At 27.8% G+C, this 20,299-nt stretch overlaps 3 protein-coding genes across 5 annotated transcripts; all 3 read right to left on the bottom strand.

Moving 5' to 3' along the window:
* Nucleotides 1-1,043: 1,043 nt before the first annotated feature.
* On the bottom strand, nt 1,044-2,537 carry LOC113554406. Its single transcript, XM_026958234.1, has 2 exons — nt 1,982-2,537; nt 1,044-1,334 (listed from the first exon to the last, which is right to left on the bottom strand). The coding sequence occupies exons 1-2, from the start codon at nt 2,219-2,221 to the stop codon at nt 1,077-1,079; spliced, it is 498 nt and encodes a 165-aa protein (XP_026814035.1). The 5' UTR covers nt 2,222-2,537; the 3' UTR covers nt 1,044-1,076.
* Nucleotides 2,538-4,911: 2,374 nt separating this feature from the next.
* LOC113554261 lies at nt 4,912-10,727 on the bottom strand. 3 transcript variants are annotated; one of them, XM_026958017.1, is made up of 4 exons: nt 10,545-10,727; nt 9,855-9,906; nt 6,451-6,699; nt 4,912-5,227 (listed from the first exon to the last, which is right to left on the bottom strand). In XM_026958017.1, exons 3-4 carry the CDS (start codon nt 6,685-6,687, stop codon nt 4,967-4,969), a joined length of 498 nt encoding a protein of 165 aa, XP_026813818.1. In that variant the 5' UTR covers nt 6,688-6,699; nt 9,855-9,906; nt 10,545-10,727; the 3' UTR covers nt 4,912-4,966. The 3 variants fall into 3 exon arrangements, with proteins under 3 accessions (XP_026813818.1, XP_026813820.1, XP_026813821.1); XM_026958019.1 differs by lacking the exon at nt 9,855-9,906; XM_026958020.1 differs by lacking the exons at nt 9,855-9,906; nt 10,545-10,727 and adding an exon at nt 9,656-9,837.
* Nucleotides 10,728-12,613: 1,886 nt separating this feature from the next.
* On the bottom strand, nt 12,614-19,965 carry LOC113553440 (cytochrome P450 307a1-like). The gene is made up of 3 exons (XM_026956770.1): nt 19,536-19,965; nt 13,722-14,564; nt 12,614-13,279 (listed from the first exon to the last, which is right to left on the bottom strand). The coding sequence occupies exons 1-3, from the start codon at nt 19,963-19,965 to the stop codon at nt 12,930-12,932; spliced, it is 1,623 nt and encodes a 540-aa protein (XP_026812571.1). The 3' UTR covers nt 12,614-12,929.
* Between the last annotated feature and the right edge of the window lie 334 nt (nt 19,966-20,299).

Below are 20,299 nucleotides of genomic sequence, written 5' to 3' on the forward strand. Positions count from 1 at the left end.
ATTATTTATGGTTTAGTAAAATAAAAATACCAACAAAATTATTTATATGAGTACATTTTGGGGATATTTTAATAGTTTTTTTTATTACTTTTTTATATTAATCTTTTAATTTGAAGATATGATAAAAAATACAATTCTTATTGATTTTTAATTTTATAAATGAGGACAATAAAATAAAAGATTAATAAATATTAAATTGTAATAATGTAAGATTAAAAATTTTATTTTAACCATATTTGTCCAACTACATAAGGGTGGCCAACCTTTTTCTATTGTACCAAATAAAAAATAAAAATCGAGAATGTGCCATAAAAAATTAATACTTATTATACAAGAATAGATTAAATTAAATCTACTCTTTGCTTATTATTTACTTTATAATAATATAATTATCATATATATATAGGTAATAACATATAACATAGGTCATTTATTCTGATGCTAGTGTGCCATTCAATAATGTTAAATGTGTCACAAAAGGCAAGTGTGCCACAGGTTGGCTACCCCTGAATGATATCCATGCATTTTTTAATCTAAAAATGAAAATTTATAGTATGCAAAATTAACAAATAAACAACAAAATAAAATTTAAAAAAATAAATTTATTCATAAAATCATGAGTTAAAATAACATCATATGTATGAAAAACATGATAATTTAATGAAAATGAAAGGAAGTTGTATAATAGCAGTTATCAACCTTTTTATATAATTGAAAAATAGTTAACAGTATTATAGAATAGTGATGTACAATTAAACTGAAATAAAATGTACGGAAAATATATTTTATTTTCCCAACGTCCATTGATTAAACATAATTTTTATAATGTATAAGCATAAATTAAAGTATAATATATTAAGTACAAAAGACATCACTTAAAAAATGTTTTCATTTCAGGTACTTATTTAAGAAAACTCAAATTTGTATTAAATTAGGTTGACCTAATTATTTTAGTATATCTATACCTATTTAATATTTATAAAAACATAAAAAAAAAGTAAATTATTATTGAAGTAATTAATTATTAATTAAAATTAAATTAATTGATTAAAAACTTGCATCTCAATAAAAATAAATCAAAATTTAACAATATATTGAACATAATAATCACATTGTGTTTTTGGTGTATCTGTCATTATATTCAAAACCAAGACATTTATGTCTGTAATAGCATGTATAGTATTGTTTAACAAATCCGAGAATGATTCATAAAACATAGGATGTTGAGAGTTTTCATATATATCATCTTGTTTCTTTGTATATCTTCTATAATCACAGTTAAATTTCAATGCAATGTTCAAATCATCTTTGTGAACTCCATGAAAAACTATTCCCTGTAATAAATATATAAAATTAATGACATTACTGGAAACCTACACTAAGTTACTAGAAATTAAATTTTAAAACTGGAAATTTGAACATGAAAATACCAAATTTCTTAAAAATATTTTACCCACTTAGTTTTGTTAACCTAACCTACTTATAATTCACCAAGCACACCCTCTACCACCATTTTTCTTTTAATTATGTATTTATTCAAATTATGATAATTGAAATATTCAAATAATATAGTTAAAGACTATATTTTCAATCATTTAGATTTATACATAAAAAATCGACTGAATAACTTACTATAAGAACAATAAGTTTTTATTAGGAAAAAGAAATTTATATTACTGCAGGACACCTCTTTGTGTACTATACAAAATCTAAAAATGCCTTATTGAAGAAAATATTTTTCTTGACTTAGTCATAATATTTGAGAGAGCTAAGCCACTTTAATCTAGTTGCGCATACCTATGCTAGATTATAGGCATCTAAATATCTAATACAATGTTATAATTTATTTATACAACTATTAGTCCTCTACTTTTAGTAATACCCTAATATCCATGTATAACCCACAGTCCACACAATATAGCAGTGCCACAGTATGAAACACACATTATATGAAGACTGAAGATCATGAGTATGTACTTACTTCATAAGTGGATTGAACCATTTCACGCCTTAACATGAAGCGACCATAAGTGAATGGGTTTTGCACTCTTATAATTTGACTAACGTTTGCTCCGTAAAACATGGATTCAACAAATTGGTATTCGTTAGAGTTTCTAGAATACGACAGTGCGAATAACTTATTACTGTTTGTATACAAAGGTACGGTATCCCAATAGTTTGGCAAGTGTTTTAATACAAAATCCAACATCGAATCGTCCATCTTCGCGACTGAATTTGGAATAGCGTGTTAATCGTCGATGTAAGATATTGTTTTCCCGAAGAATAAAAATCGAAATTCATCGGTTACATTAGGTATATGACAGTTGACGGACCGAAAGCGGAATGATCATGAACGTATCGCAACGGCATGGTGCAATAACAGTATAACACTGATTAGTGATTGGCAATTACCGACGAAAAAAAAATAAATTAAAATACTGTATACAATGGTGTGGTCGGGGATGGGAAGATAATTGACGAATATTCGTGCTGGACGACAACGGTTACAAACTCTAAGCATAAAATAAATATATAAATAACTGTTTCAATTTAATTATGGAAAACACGACTGTTACACTGTTTCCGTTAGACGTTAGGGGAAAACCCTTCAGACGTTGGCGGTTTTTGAATCGTTTGAAATTTGTTTTGTATGAGGACATTCTCGCATATGTATTGTGTATACTGTATATTATTATTATTTCCTATATTTTGTGACTTGTCTAATTATAATAAATAATTAATAATAGTCAACGAAATGTTAGTCGTCAATGTTGCCACATATTAGTAGTAATTAGTGTTCGGAAAATGATACACTGAATACTGAAAACCTATTGTTTACTTAAAAGTTAAAGACATTCAAAAGTTATCAATAATGATAGTGTGATACAACAAAATGCATTTTAACTATGAAAACGCTACTCAAAAATGCAAATGTTCAACTGAAAATAATTTTTAATATCGAAAAATAACTTATTAATAAACATTTTTTTTTGTGTTCAAATAAATTAATTCTTTGAATACTTAAATAGTAAATACAAATATACAATTTAATATATTTATATACAACAATAAATTAAAAACGGCTTTATTAAATTGTAAGTACCTACTACCTACCTACTTATTTATTATATAGGTAAATTACTGTAAACACTTAATAACATATGACATTATGTATCTATACTTTGCTTTATGTACATCATACTGTATAGTGTTCTTTCAATTTTCAAAAATATTTACCGATAAAGCGATAGATAACTAGGTATGAAAACATGAAGTATATCCTATTATATCTATAGTAATTTTCAGTATCGTTGCCAGGGGGGGTCCGGGCTCAAGCCCTTTCTCCTCCAAAGACAGAAATGTCAGACGACAATAATTTTTTTAATTTAATTATCGTTTGTGGTGATAAAGCAACGCCGCTCTTATCAGACACTTGATCATGATTTGATAATATGTATAATTATTAATTACATGAATTATATTGTCAGAAATACAGTGCAAACTTAATTTTTTGTCATAATTGGCCATCAAAAATTAAGCCCCCTCCCAAAAAAAATACGGCACTGTTTTTAGTATTATTACCTATACTGTATCATTTGATAAATTTGATGCACTTTTTGCAATTTGAGCTGCTAACATTAAATTATATAGGTAAAATATACGATTTGTGAGAACTTTACTTTTTAATGTTATCACTATAATTTCATGATTTTAAAATGTTCGTCTCACGTACTGACTTGCGTGGGTGGAGGGGTAATGATAAACAATTTCCACTGAAAGTGAAAATTCTAAATTTTATTTAAAATAATTTTTTGAGTCAGTGAATCTTGAAAACTTTATACTTTTAATAAATGATCATAGCCGAAATTTTGACTTAGTTCACTGTGTGCCCAAGAATTATATAACTATTTATGATAACTGACGATAGATAATATTAATTCTATGTACTGTGTGTAATATCTACAATCTACTGCAGATGTGTGCATATGATGTATTTATTACGTTGTTGATATCGCACAAACTATAATATTGTTAATTTTATATTAAAAAAAAAAAAAAAAAAACCACTTAACTAGGTAGTATTTTAAATTATTTCAATTTGAATATAACTAGATATACACCATCCAATAGGAATAATTGAGAAAAGTAGCGTAGCCAGGATTTTTTTTTTTTGGGAGGGCTAATCAATTTTTGTAGGAATTTTCTTAGACCATTAAAAACTAAAATAATTTTTAAATTTTTTTGATATTTCGGGGGGGGGGAGCTGCAGCCCCCTCAGCCCTCCCCTTGGCTACGCCATTGATTGAGAAGGTATTTAAAAAGACAACCACAATAGTAAAAATATTAAATTTTGTATTTCAATATTAAACTTATATTATTTATCAATAAACATATTGTTACATTACAGTTTAAAATATTTGTTACTGAGGAACACACATGCAAATATATATAATTATATTTATTTAATCGAATTCGATACAGTTATTTTTGTTTTACAATTAATGTTTAACATGAACATTGATCTGAACAATCAATACAGTTATTAATTATTAGTTATTAGCTATTATCAATCAATATTTTACATAGTATTTTTAGTAATTATTAATTAGTATATTATTATATTAATCATAATAATTTCGAGATAGATTCAAATGTATACTTAAAGTTAAATTATAGTTCGTTGAGTATAGGTAGGTTAGTAATATAGGTAGTTAAAATTATACTTTATAATATATTATGATAATTTAGTACCTATGTTATGACTTTTATAATTTAAAATAATATCAACATAATGTTATACCTACAAAGGTATATTAGTAACTATTTTTCTTATAGTAAAAATAATTAATATGCATATTCAAAAATATGCAAATATAATTTTAATATTTATATTTATTTGTACATCGATATGATATAAGTATAGTTAATAGTTACGCAGAGCTAATATTAATAGATTTATTGAAGTTTATTTAAAATCAACTACATATTGAATATAATAATCACTTTGAGTCTTAGTTTCACCAGATATTTTATTGACAACCAATACGCAACTATTGTTTATCATTAATGCAGACTGGTTGAAAACAGCGTTCTGGGCATCGGAATAAAATCGTGGGTGTTTATCTACAGTTTCAAATCCATATCTGTTTTTATATCTCCTATAGTCACACGTGTATTTTAAAGCTGTTTCTAAGTCTTTTACGTGTATAACATGAAACACTGTCTCCTGTAATAAAATTGTTAGGTACAAAATACGATAACAAGAGGTATAGTAAACTACCGTGTATACCATGTCTATGTTTTACCGTAGTCCGTAAAAAAAAATATAGCATAATAGTAGTTCAATATATCATTTGAAATAAATGCATACAAATACATAATATATGAATATTTTCAATTTTGTGCTTCACAAATATCGATTATTCTAAGTTTAAACTCCGAAAATCATGTTTAGGTAAACTTTAAATGCACAATACAATTTTTATAGAAAGTAATAATAAATAAATAAGAAGTTTTTATTTTTATAGGATGCGATCATTAGCTTGTTAATAGATTATATAGAGAACTGCGTGTTATTGCTTGTGTGTTATGCAGCCACGCAATATATTTGCGTGAGAAGTAGAGAAAGTTACGAGCAGGGGTATAAATGAGTGCATTGAAAAATCTTAAATAATCAAATTTTAATTTATTCGGTATATAAAATGCACAATTTTTGCAGAAATTCACAGCCCTAGTTATGATTTATGATTGCAATTTGTAAGTATCTATCCATATATTTTTTGGGAACGGGTACTAAACCTATTCTAACCAAACCGTGCATTCTAAACATTGTAGCACTATATAGTTGTTTATTACGGCTCTGCACGGCTATTGTTTTCGTGTGTCACTTTTATGCGGTAAAAATAAATCAGAATTCATAATAGTAATTACAGATAAATTTTTAAATCAGAATCAAAAATTACATAAATAAATTTCAACGATTTATCCATATTTTTTAAGCAATGCTTGTGTTGGAGATAGAAAGTTATGACATATATAAATTTAATAAAGATAATTACAAAATTGATTATTACATGAAATCCCGGTTAAGTTTGAATCCATTTGTATTCTGATTTTTGACTGTATAATCTGTACTTATATTTTCATTTTCATATAAAAGTCTAATTTTTCGATATGAATCACTATTGTGCCTACACTAATAATTTTGTTTATTATAGAATATAAGTACCATATTAGTATTTTATAATTGTTAATTAAACTAAATAAATTAGTCGCGCGTATTTTAAAAGTTTAAAAATTCTGAACATTGACTATTGAGATATTTTAATATTTGTGTATTTAACTGTTATTAGTTATTACTAATAAGTAATATTGTCTATAGTATTATTGTCTGTAATTAAATTAAAATTAGTAAACATATTATTATAAAAATGTATACTTTTTCCTTACCACTGAATTATTATTCAGCATTTCTTGTCGCAACTTGAATCGACCATACTGAAAAGGATTTTGCACTCTCCGAATACTATTAATGTTGAATAACGTTGAGTCAAACATTGCCTTTACGTGTTTTGATTCTATACTAAGGTCTTGTATATCAAATAAAATATAACTTGTATCATAGTTGCTTAATTGTTCCCAATTACTGGGTACGTTTTCCAGCACAAATGACAGCATTGAAGCCATGGTTATAAGTATCTGAAAATGATGGATAGTTGATTAATTCTTTTAACTGTATATCTCTACCCTGCAACTGTACACCGTACATATTTTTGAAGGCACTGGGACGAGTGTTATTACTGTTATACTTATTAGTTTATTGCGTTTGAAAGACGATTCTAAGCGGTACCTACTTTACATACCAAATATAATTTTCAAAATGTTGATTTATATGTTTGAAACTTTGATAACTCGATAAGTGATAATATCAGCATTTATAATATTAGGTATATTTTTCACGATTTCTTGAAAAGAGTTATAGGTAAACTAAAATAATGATCTAACCAAAGCATAACTTTTTGAACAATAGATGTGTTACGGGCAAAGTGAGGTAGTCAGGCATTGTGCATAGTGTCCATCAGTTTCGGGTAATCAGTAACAATTGTTTATTATGAACGGTTATTCTATAACAATGTCTGGACAATTTGGAATGTCCGACATGATTTTCGTCAATGTAAAAATATACTGCAGTATAATGTATGTAGAATTGTTAATACTTAATGACGAGGTACATTCGATACATGTTATACAGCAGTATGCTGTAGATTCCCTCTAAATATCATCATTTATCATAGGTATAAAGTTATAATGAAGAAATATTTGAAATTAAAATTGAAATTCATTTAACTATTGGAAATGGAGGGCATAATCGAATGATATATGAGATATATTTGAAGTATAAAAATATTATCAAGGAAACTATAATGTTATATCTAAGTATGTGTATAACATAACAAAAAAGGAGGGGGAGTACTACAAAAAAAAATTTAGTGGTACGACCAATCTTTTCCTCAGAAATGAATTCATGTTGTCAGGTCGACTTGATCTCCTGCAAGCTCAGTCCGATAAAAATTTTGGTTAAAAACCTAACCTTAGCAAAAGTGTCAAACAAAAAAGTGTAAATGTAAAGCAGCAGGTAAACTGTGTAACTCTAAGTGCCACAGTAGCAATCCGTGCTTAAATAAATAAATATAGATACTTTTTAATATTATCTATTAAACTAAAAAAATAAATTACAATTACTATGTAACTAATCAATCAATACAATATTTATTTTACAAAAGATGTAGTTTTGTACATGGTAGCATACATTACCCTTCATGCATTCCGTTATCGTACAAAATCTCCGAGCAATGTGTTTTATTTTCACTTAAACCACTAAAATCGGGTATTGTCTCAGTGTCCGAGCATTGTGCACAATGTCTGACTATTGCATTCTTATTAACTGATAAAACATAGATATATGTGCTAAAATGTTTTTTTAAATATGCTGCTTATATCATTCTTATCAATAATAATGGTATCTATTTTATCCTTGAATATATCTAACGCTATTGATTGTTTCTTTTTAATAATAATAGCTTTGTTTTTATAATTTGTGATATGATATGGATAAGGACAAGGCGTAAGACAGGGCTGCATACTATTACCATCACAATTCAAAGCTAAATACTCAAAATATTTGGCCACGTTATAAGAAGAGATGGTATTGAAAAGAAAATTATTCAAGAAAAAGTCGAAGGAAAGAGAATTAGAGGCAGACACCCGCTATTTAGATCAGATTAAAATCTTTACACAAATGTCAATATTGGAAAGCATCTGGAATGCAGAGAATAGATGAGAGTTCTGAAGAAATATATCAAACAGAAGTAATATAATTGTATGAAAGTCATAATGTTTGAAATCAAACAACGATAAAGAATAAGAGAGATATGATATGAACTGATTTTTTTTAGGTTATAATATGTTTTCATACACACGGTCGTTTGCCATATCTATTATTATTTATTATTCATTCTGTATTTGACAGAATTGAATGTGTTTTAATATAAATTGAAATTACAAATAAATGTACATTATTTTTAAGTAGGTAATCAAATGTCAAATGTTAATTAATAAATAAGCATGATCTATGACCTATGCAATAATATTATATGTATGACATATCATAGATATATGTCATATTAATTCATTAATTGTTAATAGGTAATAATTAAAACTGAACTTTAATAATGTATGATACTTTTGGTTTCTCCCTCTTTCTCTCTTCTGATTAAAACAATCAAATTTAAACATTAAGTAGATAGGTATAATATTATTTTAATATGCAGATAGACACTACTTGTATTAACTATTAAGTAGATAAATAATACATTTATAAATTTGTGGACGATGGCCAACACATATCAAACAATACCTACCATTAAATAATTATTTTAATTATATTTTTATTTACTAAATTTAAAATGCAAGTCATAATAATATAAACATTTTCTGTTACTTTTAATTGAAATATTTGCCTGAAATATTGTATAAATTAATTAATAATATTTATTGATGAATCAAATTTATGTAAAATGCTTAAATCGATTGAAAAATACCCGAAGTTAAAACCGTGGTAACACGATGACAATTTTATGTCAAAATAACTGTATGAAAATTGACAGTAAATTGTTTACGTATGAACAATAAAGAATTCATTATCTTACGAAATGAATGGAATTGGTATTTTTTAAATCTCTTATCTTTTGCATGTAAAATAATAATATATAATATACATTATTTGTACTTATTACCTATAATTATGCATTTTTGCACAATTTGAAATTGTGAGAGGTCATTTATAATAAATAATTGTATTATTTATTCGGTTGTTGTGGTATGAAATTGTTATTGATAAGTATTTATATCATTAAAATATTTATAATATTTTAATATGCCAAATATATGACATTATTGGAGCTATTATATAATATTTTATACAATATAATTATAGATATGAATTCGTATTAATTTAAATAAATATTAAAAATGATATACATATATTTTTGAGAATTATTATTTTTTTATAATTGTATGAAGTAGGACCAAATAGACCATTTAAGTTCATATCTGAATAAATACTTGTTTTTTTTTCGTAAAACATTTAACTTACGAGTTACAGGCAAAGCCAGGTTTTTGTTTTGTAGATGTGTTGAGTATTTTTTGTTATTGATAGTGTAATGGCTTATAACACCAAATTTAATAATATTGTTTAGGAAAATTTTACTTATTATTAATAACCACGAACCACCTAACTAAAAGGTGAAATTTTTAAATATTTTCTACTATTTGGTACATATGCTAATACGTACGGATTACACGAAAAACGGCGACACTGTTTTTATATTGATTGTTGTTGTGTTGCTGGAAATTACCAAACGAGAAAATATATTAGTATCTTAAGTAAACGGTAAAAAAGTTCAGCAAAATATAATGTGAAAATTGTTTATAAAATATGAATTTATGTTCTTATTTTTGGATATAATTTATATTAATTTACTAAATAAAAAAAAAATTATATTAAAAACAAAAGAACAAAATATGAATATGCACAATGTAATGTTAAATTGAAACAAATATGCTATATTGGATTTATTCTATTTATTGCCATATTGTTATTAATACTTATTATTATTTTTATTTTGGATAGTATTCGTGTTATCATTGTTATATATTATGTTGACATCAAAAATCTGCATTTTTTTTTTACACTGATATTTAATTCCTATCCGAATATTTATTAAAAATTTAAATTAAATTATTTTTTTCATGTTTAGATTTTTTTTTCAATTTATATTTATCTTAATATAATTTATACCGAAGCCTTTCTGTGCTTACTAATTAAATAAAAACCAAAACTATACAATACATATCTATTCAAAATATTAAAGTATTTTATTTATCTAATTTTCATGTACATATCTATCGTGATGATTAAGATTAAAACAATGAATAACACATAGTGTATTAATGGATGAATATAAACAATAAAATTTACTTACCAGGTTTAACTAGGTAGGTATTTGATTTAAGATGTGTATATAGCGTATTGTACATATATATATATATGTTTATTGTTGTGAAATTTTGATGTAATATTTTTTATTAAAGAAGAGTTAGAATAGTATATAATTTGAATTTAAAATTGAAATTTTAAAATTGCGTATGAAATGACACTTTGTGTTTGAGCTCTGGATGTTAACTGATTTGCTGAATACTGATCCATGGACTTTATTATTTTCAGTCCGTGTATACTCGCATTTACATTGTTTTATAATATTATAGTAATCACTAATCAGTAATTACTTTAGCAACATTAAGAATTATTATTCTATGTTATCAGTAACTGAATTACACATAATAAAAATATTATTGAATTTATTATATATCCAAGTTAATTATTGTCAATCGGTTGTGGAAGTGGGGAGGATACAAGAAGATATCATGGATGTCATTGGACCATTCCGATCTAATGTGCGACTTGCATTGATGATTAACTTATAATAAACAATAAAGTCACATCTATTTGATGACTTAGGCACTATACTTACTTATATAACTATACTGTTTTTATTTAAAATAGGTACATAATTCAATATCATGATTAAATTATAAATATTATAATGTGTCAGTACTAAACCACTGAACATACTATCATTAGTCATTATATATTCATTAGTTATGCATAATATTATTAATATTTATTTTTAATAAAATAAAAACAAACTGTCTAATTTATAAAGTGAAACAGTATGATATTATACCTACATATTATTTAAAATAATTGTCAGGACCGCAAGGTTTGAGTTTAATGTATTAACAAATCATAATACGACAATAATGCACTAAAGATTTAAAAATATACGGAAACAATAAATTCACATGTCACACTTATTATTTCCATGGATTAAAAAGTATTAATAAATAATATACATAAAACATGAAAATCTATTTTTAAATACAACAATGTTTAATAAATTGCTCAAATAGTGTCAAAATATTTTTAAAACCATCATGCTATAAACCAATTAATATAAGCATTTAGTGAAAATTTTAAATGACTACAATAATTTGTTTTTAAATTACCACAAAAAACAAAAATTGTTTGAGGAGAAATAATTATTATACCGGTGAGTATTCAATGTCGTTAAAATTTAAACTTCAAACAGTCATAAAAAATGTATTTGACTTTCTGGTAGAAATTTTTTAAAAAAAATAATCATGTAACTATTTGGTTATTTATTTTTCAGTTAAACAAAACAAAAATACAAAATCGATTTTGTCAAAAACTAGATTTACGTAAAACTTTCTGTTTTTCCTTAATTTTTTATTTGTTTTTTTTTTCGATTATTTTAAAAATACTAGTAATTTTTAATTTTGGCTTCTCAAAATTACAAAATAGAATACATTTTGTATCCATAACCACCCGCATGGTTAAAAATTGAATTTTTTAACTACTTATCGTGTATATACAAACAACAAAAACACACACACATATCGATGTAAAATTAATTCATTCATCGCTTAAATTAATTTATTTTATGGCCACTGGGCTTCAGTGAAATAAATATTTAGCCACAACTATAATATGATATTAAAAAAATGTGTTGAAACGGGTTCCATTAGTTTTGTGCCAGGGGGAGCAAAATTCCTAAATACGGCCCTGATATGTATTCATATTACTGAAGTAATATATAGTTTTATAATATTTTTGAAATTTTATAATATACGCTAGACTAAATTGGGAATTTATTAAATAAAACTATTATAGTATTAACTGTTATTGATAATATTTTTTTGTCTTAATTTGTACAGCATGATTTTACTTCACGGAAAATACAATCTTAAATTCTTAAATATAAAATAACTAAATGCGTTAAGCAATTAAAAAAAATACAGATAATATAAATATAAATCGAAATTCAACAAATATCTATGTTATATATAAAAATAATACAATTTGGCAGAAAAAATTTATGTTCAAATTGAAATTTGTTGTAAATTGTATTTTATATTAAATACTTACAATAATTATATATCTTATATACTATATAGCTACAAACATTTTTTGGACTGATACTAAATTTGTCTTAAATAGTGTTTCAGTCTATAAAAAAAATATATATGTATATACCTATCAATACCATATTAAATCAAATATCGACGTAGTTAAAATATTGTTATGTTCTAACATACGAATTAATTGTAAATCAAACAGTCTTGTGATTCGATACCTAGTATATATGAAATATAAGATTATTATATATGTGTTTATGGATATGTACAATAGTTATCTAATTTAATATACAACGACAATAATGATTGTCGCGTTAGTCTGATGTCAACGTGATTGCATAACAATTTGATACTTATATTCAACATCCGATCTATGGAGATCCGTCGAGTGGTTTCAGTATTAATGGGTACGTATCGGGCGGTAGAGCAAGACGTGCCTCGGGTATTGCCAATTGAGCAGTGGCCTTTACCTCGTATCTCTGCAGTATGCCGGCGAGCAGTACGAACCCAAACCCGGAAACCAATTGCTGTCCAATACACGTCCTTTTGCCGGTGCCGAAAGGCAGAAAGTATTCTGGTTTCCGGATGCACGGCTTTTCGCCAGACTTGCGGTGTATGAAACGATTGGGATCGAACACGTCCGGGTCGACCCATAACGTCGGGCTGGTGTTGATTTCATAATTATTAAGTATAATGCACGTGCCTTTTGGTATTTTGAAACCTAATGGACACAAACGTAAAAAGAAATATAAATATAGGTAGGTATACTTCTGTTATATTGAAAAATTACATATTGTAAACATGTATATTATATAGTTATATTATATCCGTATATAACTACGATCGCATGTGGCATCAAGATTTATTCTAAGATTATTAAATTATTATTTATTTTAAGATCTTAATAATGTAAGTATGCATTTTTTTTAAATATAAAAAGCATTTGTCGTGTTTATTGATATTAGTTATTTTTGAATAGTAAGAATATCACAAATTAAAATAAAATTTAGTGCTTTTTTCAAATTTTTCATGAAACTCAATAAAAGTTTTCGACGTTCAAAATATACAGATCTGATCTGTTGATTAAAAATTAATGTGCAGTTTTTGGATTTTTCCATTAGTACCTATGTATTAATTTCGGCGAAACCACGAGTCTATCTCACCTTTGATCGTAGTGTCTTCTGTTGCTACGTGAGGAACGATGGGCGACGAAATGAACCGTAGAGTTTCGAACAGAGTGGCCTCGGTGAACGGCATGTCCGGCTTGTCGTAGAGACGGACTAAACGTTGGCCGCCGGTGACTCGTTCGGCTTCTTCTCGGATCGCTTGGGCCACGTGTGGTCTGGTGGCCACCATGGATAAGGCGAGCATGACCATGTTGCCGACGGCCGAATGACCACCGATGAAGTCTTCAAGTTCGAACAGCACGTGGTCCATTTTAAGTCTGGGATCCTTTCGCAGGCTCATGAGCAGAGCGTCGGTGAAGTCTGTCGGTTCCTGATTGTCGTCGTCGTCGTCATAGCCACCGCCATCTATCGCAGCGGCCATAGACTTCACGTAACTGCTCCTCTTCGACACGACTGTGTCCATAATACACCGTCTAATGTGCGTCGACCACGCGGTCAGCTTTCGCATGTGGCCTGCGTAGAATGGCTTCAGCCACGGTAAGAAGTCCACCGCGTAACCTTGGTTGATGTCCCAGAATATTTCGTCAAACGTCCTGACCATGGTTTGGAACTTAGGATCACTATAGTCGAATTGCGTTGAACACATGAATCGAATGAACATGTTGGCGCAGGCCATCAGCAAAGGTTGCTTCACCTGTACCTCGCGCTCCGGACCGCGACCGGTGACTGTGGCCAACGATTCCAAGAATATGTCCAGCTCATCGGACGCAATGGAGTCCAACAGACCGTAGTTAGACGAACACACTTTCGGAGAACAGTACATTCGAGCTATTTTCCTCCTGGTTTCTTGAAGCCATGACCAATCGCATAGCGCCAGGGCTGAAGAAAAGCAAAACAAAAACATATCGATATTAGTCCGATTGCCTTAGCCCTTAAATAAATTACCTACCTATATCTAGATTTAATATAAATTTGAATTTCGACACAAATCTAGTTTTTACTTTAATTTATAGTTGAATAATTATTCATTTATAATTTTAGGTTAGTGGTTTCAATACTGCTCGAGTTGGAAATATAAAAGAAAGGTGACTCTCAAACACAAAAAAATTATCGTTCCATTCAATGATTCAAACCAACCTAACCCTTAACGTTAGAGTTAACCGAGTGTCCTAAGTCTCTAAAAATGGGAAAGAAAACGTACTAGTTTGCATACATTTCATAAATATAATATATTTATATTATAAGATCGCCCAAACGATGTATTGGATAAATTAGGGGTCCGTGTAAATTCGTCTAAATGATATATTATTTTGGATCATTCATCCAAAAGAAATCCACCCTGAATAGTTGATCTGATTCTATGCACTGTATTATTATACATCGATGTTGTAAAACGATTATTATTGATATAAAATTTATACCCGAAATCACCATCAATCATTTTATATTATTATATTATTTACATGTACGGCCATTTACATTTATATTTGAATTATAAGTACATGGTTCATTTAAATGCACTATTATACTTCCTAATTTTACGATCACGTTTAAGAAATTTTTATTCAATTAACAATAGGTATACTGTAACGAATATATTTTTAAAATAATAAAATTAAAAAAATTCTTCATTGTTACAAATTGAAATACAAAATAAATGTATTGATTATTTAACATTATTTTTTGAATGCCTAAAGTACCTACACAACTTATAATATATAGGTAGAAAATATCGTTGTTTTAAAATAATGAAGTCTGATACTGTAATAACAAAAATTTCTTCATAGTATGCTTTTGAGCATTATATAAATTTTATTTATAGATTAATATTGTTTTTCCAGGTAGATAAATAAATACAAATATTATTAACAGTAATAAGATCTTTATAAATATGATTTGTGTTTTGGTATTGTTATGTATCTGTGTGTTCATTTTGGTATAGTTTTTAAAAATTCCACAAATATAAATATTTAAACCTTATTTACAAGCAGATAATACAGTATAGTATACAGCTAGTGACATACGTATTATATGGGATATCTACCTCTACATTTAATATTATAGAATGCAGTTATGCGGTATACTTGATCGATACTGTTAGCGTATAATACGTAATATTATTGCTGCGCTGATTGTTATAGTGAGTAATGAGTATTAGATTTTATACGTGAACAATGTACCCAAAATTGTATATACATTTAAAGATTACTACTTATAATATGATGATAACAGTGTTATATATAATGCCCGATTTTAACTAATTACTGAAATTGCATAGTGACATATTATGATTACTTTTAAGAGACATTTTTATGGCCATTAAATTTAACTATTGAGTAATTATTTTTCTCAGTTAATTTAAAATTAATTAATTATTTAAAATTAGATAGTTATTCCTTAGTTTTTCAAGACTAAATAAGAGATTTTGTTTAAATTAATAATATTTATATATAATATATAAAACTTCATTATATTTAAGATAAAGTCTAATATAGACCATGGACCAAAAAAGGGAAAGGACTATAAGAGCTGAATCAAACAATAAACAATAATTTGTATGCCATCACCAAAACATTAGTGATGTCTGATGAAAATCCTTGAAACATAATTTTTGATTTCCCTGTTTAGTTAAGCAACTGTAATAATAAGAAATGAACAACTTATTGTTTTATCTTATGAAAATGTTTAGGTTAAAAAAATCTTGTATAAAATAAAGGTGAATAAATTTTTTTTTGATTACTCGTATATTATAATTGTAAACAGAAAAATAATTTTAGTTTTTATTATACCTTATAAACATAACACATGTCATGTATTGACGTTAGTAATATTTTACGTCTTCAATGTATCATTTTTGCCTATACTCAAATCCCTTAATGTTACAATAGTGAATACAACTACTAAATAATATTATTATTGATTTTTGGAATCTTTTTTACCAACTAAATTCAGTGGTGAAAATGCGATTTTCTCGTTAGGTTTCTACCAGTTATCATCAATTGGGTCCCTTTAATCGAGACGTTGACATTATCTAAGTAACAAATTTTAAAATGTATTTCTATTTATGAGTAGTTATAATATATATATATATTATGTATACTATTGAAATGATAATGCTCGTTAGTCATTATACTAATTAATCATTACAAATATGTTAAAATGTTACCTAATTATACTTGAGATAATTAATTAGAGATAATAAAATATTATAAAAAAGTTACTCTTAATTTCATAAACATCGTACGCCTTAGTATAATTAACTTAAATTATATACATATTAAAAATAGTTAATTTTAAAACTTTTGATACCTATAATCACCAATAGACGTCATCGTGAAAAAATATTACAATAAACTAATAAATACGAAAATGGTTTTAAAGTAATTTTTTATGTTTTAATAAAAAATGTATACATTGATAATGTTCTTATAACGTGTCTTATTTGAATTAAAATTGTTTATAATTTAGTATAAACGAAGATTGGTGGGTGATTTTTAGAGGGGTAATTTGGTCTCTAGGTTTTTGGCTTCTATTTGCCAATATTCATTAGAAAAAAAATGCAAAATCCGCAATAAATGTCGAACTTTATTGGAAAAATATTATAGTGTACCGTATGTACTCGTAGTTTGTACGTATAGGAAATGCAGCTTTAATTCTTACAGAGATGTTACATATTGTAATTAGCTGCAATTATAATGTATGTATTACGATAAATAATATTGGGAAGTATCTTTATACAACGAAAATGAAACTATTACTAATATTAATATTCTATGATTTTATTTGGTTCGGAAAAAAATAAATGGGACAGCTTAATATTAGCAAAAATTATCTGATGAGAAAAAACAAGTGGCTTAAATACACCTATTTAATATGTAGGTACAACATTAATATTTCGTATACCAAAATACACCTGAGTGCAAAGTTCAATAACTTAATAACTGATATTCAATACAGTGTATTGCCCTCTATTTAAAATTGTTTGAACCCAGTTAAACTTCCAAATAGTGTTAAATTTCATGTAAAGAAAATAATATAGCATGATAAATCATCCTTATTTTGACGTTTAACCTGTAATTTGATTAGCAATTAAATTGGCACCCATACCTACATAATGAAAGTAATAAATTGCATATCGAGCATATTTACGTCAATTTAGTATCTATTTAAAAACACTTACAATAATGTATTTAGTTGATTCATAATTATATACTTATTAATAAACCATAAAATATTTTAGTAAACTAATTATTGTTATTATTAATTATAAATATTGATGTGTTGGAATTTTTTTTAAAGTATTATATAACCGTAAAAAACAAATATTTCATAATTCATAATGTTTACTTTTACGCAGCGATGAGTGGGATACACATATTACATACATAAACAGTTTCAACAAAGAGACGAATAATAAATATGAATGTCTGTCATTGAATCAATTTCAATTTGAATAGGATTTAATAATAATAATAATGAAACACTAGATTTTCTATTGCGGTAGGCGCATAAGACAAAATTTAACTAGATCACAGATTCCGGGTTTTGGATATTTATACTCATTTCGTTCGTGGCATTGTATAACATATTGCTGTGTAATAATACAGCGATTTACATTGTACATATAATGTGTTATTGTTTTACCTTACAAATACGATAATGAATAGAAAAATTTAAAAAGACTATTCTAACCGGCAACAACTCGCAGTTTTAAAATAGGTACCTCCTTAGTGCTTATAGAACGGTTTTAAAACCGTTCCTATGTTACTTATTAAAACAAATGTTAAACATCAGGTCAAAGTATTGTCGTTATTTTAGTACTAACTAGATGAAATAATAATCCACGTGTACACACACCTATTATATACAAATTCAAATTTTTGTAGAATCATTCTTTAATATGAAAAAAAATTGACAATACATTGAAAAAATAACTAAATAAGAAAACTTACGTCATAATATAAAACTATCATGCATTCATCGTGTTAAAATGACCATCGATGTTCAAATGAAATGAATACGCATAAAGATTATTCAGTTTTATTATAGTACAAAAATTGAAAATTTTATTTTGTTGAACAATATTATTAAAAATAAGTAAGTACACATATTTTGTTTAAAAGTGCTAATTCTTTGTCATTTTCAATATTATTAAAATAAATAATTTGTATTAGTTATAATAATAATTTCGTTTCGGGAAATTCTCGCCCATAAAATTGTTTTCGAGAATAATATGCTCATCAATACATTATATTATATTATAATTATATTCTAGAGCACACCGCGAAAATTTGTCTAAAAACAATAAAAATAAAACGACTAAAATAAATAATATTAATATATTTTTATATTATTATTATACTATAATAATAATTATATAATTGTACGTATTATATATATATATATATATATATATATATTTTATTTCAAGATGAATTAAATAATATTTTCATTAATTTTCATTTTGTTTGATTTTACTTTAACTTTCTTTGAAATAGTTTGATTGAACATAATATGCATTATCAATTGGTTACCAGTGAGTTATACACATCTGCATACACTCAAACGCGTGTTTGAAACCGCGTCAAAAACCACGCGTGACTCAAAAACATACGAATAAGTCAAAAATCATTAACGACTTTTATACTATCGTAGTAACAAGTAACACTTAAATTCCAATTTAAAATATGTATATCTAATATATATCCTTAACCGTAAAATTTAGAAAATCTATAAACTGTAGAGCGACCGCACTTATACTTAACTCTTATAATTCACCGATATGTGTTATAATGTGTGTGTATATATATATATATATATATATATATATATATATACATAGATACTCACAGTTGTTGCGGTCTCCAGCGAACAGCGCATTATACCGGGAAAAGTCGGGCCGCCCGCCAAACTTGGAACCGTTGGTGATGAGCACCTCCTTTATGGACGGGTAATCGTTGACGATCACGCACGGCATCGATCCCATGTTCATGGCGTAGACGGGTCCGTACCGATGGGCCAGCTCCGTGAACCGGCGGAACGGATTGTCCCTGTGTCCGTCCATTACGTGCAGCGCCCCGATGACCGGGTACGCCGTCGGACCGTCTAGCACGGCGGTGCGGGCGGCGTCTGTGGCTGTGGCCCATCGACGGCGCGCGGTCCATGGCCCGCGGCCGCACGCCGATGCGGCCGCCAGCATCAGGAGCACGACGAACAGCAGCAGAGACAGCGTGACGGTGACGGCATCAGCACCGGCCACTACCCCGTTCGCGGTGTCCATAGCCACTCTGCGTCGGCCGCCCGTCCGCCGGCTGAGTACTGTGCGCGAGCGCGCCCCCAGTGACTACGCCCGGACGACGACGGTGAACACGAACACGCGCGCGGCGCGCGCACACACACCTTCGGATGCTGAGGCCACGGCCGTCCGCCCCCTCCCCAACCGAAAGACGCTGCCCAGAGTGCAGTTGAATCTATATAATATTATATTAATATTATTGTGAGTACGCGCGACGACGGGGCTACGAGCGAGTGAGAGGGAGTAAGAGAAGAGAGAGAGAGAGATTTATAGCGAGAGAAGCAGACGGAGTCGCTGTAAAAGTGAGAAGACGGAGGAT

The sequence above is a fragment of the Rhopalosiphum maidis genome, chromosome 2 (assembly GCF_003676215.2).
Source record: "Rhopalosiphum maidis isolate BTI-1 chromosome 2, ASM367621v3, whole genome shotgun sequence".
In the NCBI taxonomy this organism is placed as follows: domain Eukaryota; kingdom Metazoa; phylum Arthropoda; class Insecta; order Hemiptera; family Aphididae; genus Rhopalosiphum; species Rhopalosiphum maidis.

Coding starts and splice junctions, on each gene's coding strand:
- LOC113554261 (XM_026958019.1), bottom strand. CDS start 6,687: ATGGCTTCAATGCTGTCATTTGTGCTGGAAAACGTACCCAGTAATTGG. Junction 5,228..6,450: donor TGCTGAATAATAATTCAGTG/GTAAGGAAAAAG, acceptor ATTTTATTACAG/GAGACAGTGTTTCATGTTAT.
- LOC113553440 (XM_026956770.1), bottom strand. CDS start 19,965: ATGGACACCGCGAACGGGGTAGTGGCCGGTGCTGATGCCGTCACCGTC. Junction 14,565..19,535: donor CGCTGGAGACCGCAACAACT/GTGAGTATCTAT, acceptor GCTTTTCTTCAG/CCCTGGCGCTATGCGATTGG. Junction 13,280..13,721: donor AGAAGACACTACGATCAAAG/GTGAGATAGACT, acceptor TGTGTCCATTAG/GTTTCAAAATACCAAAAGGC.
- LOC113554406 (XM_026958234.1), bottom strand. CDS start 2,221: ATGGACGATTCGATGTTGGATTTTGTATTAAAACACTTGCCAAACTAT. Junction 1,335..1,981: donor TGGTTCAATCCACTTATGAA/GTAAGTACATAC, acceptor TATTTATTACAG/GGAATAGTTTTTCATGGAGT.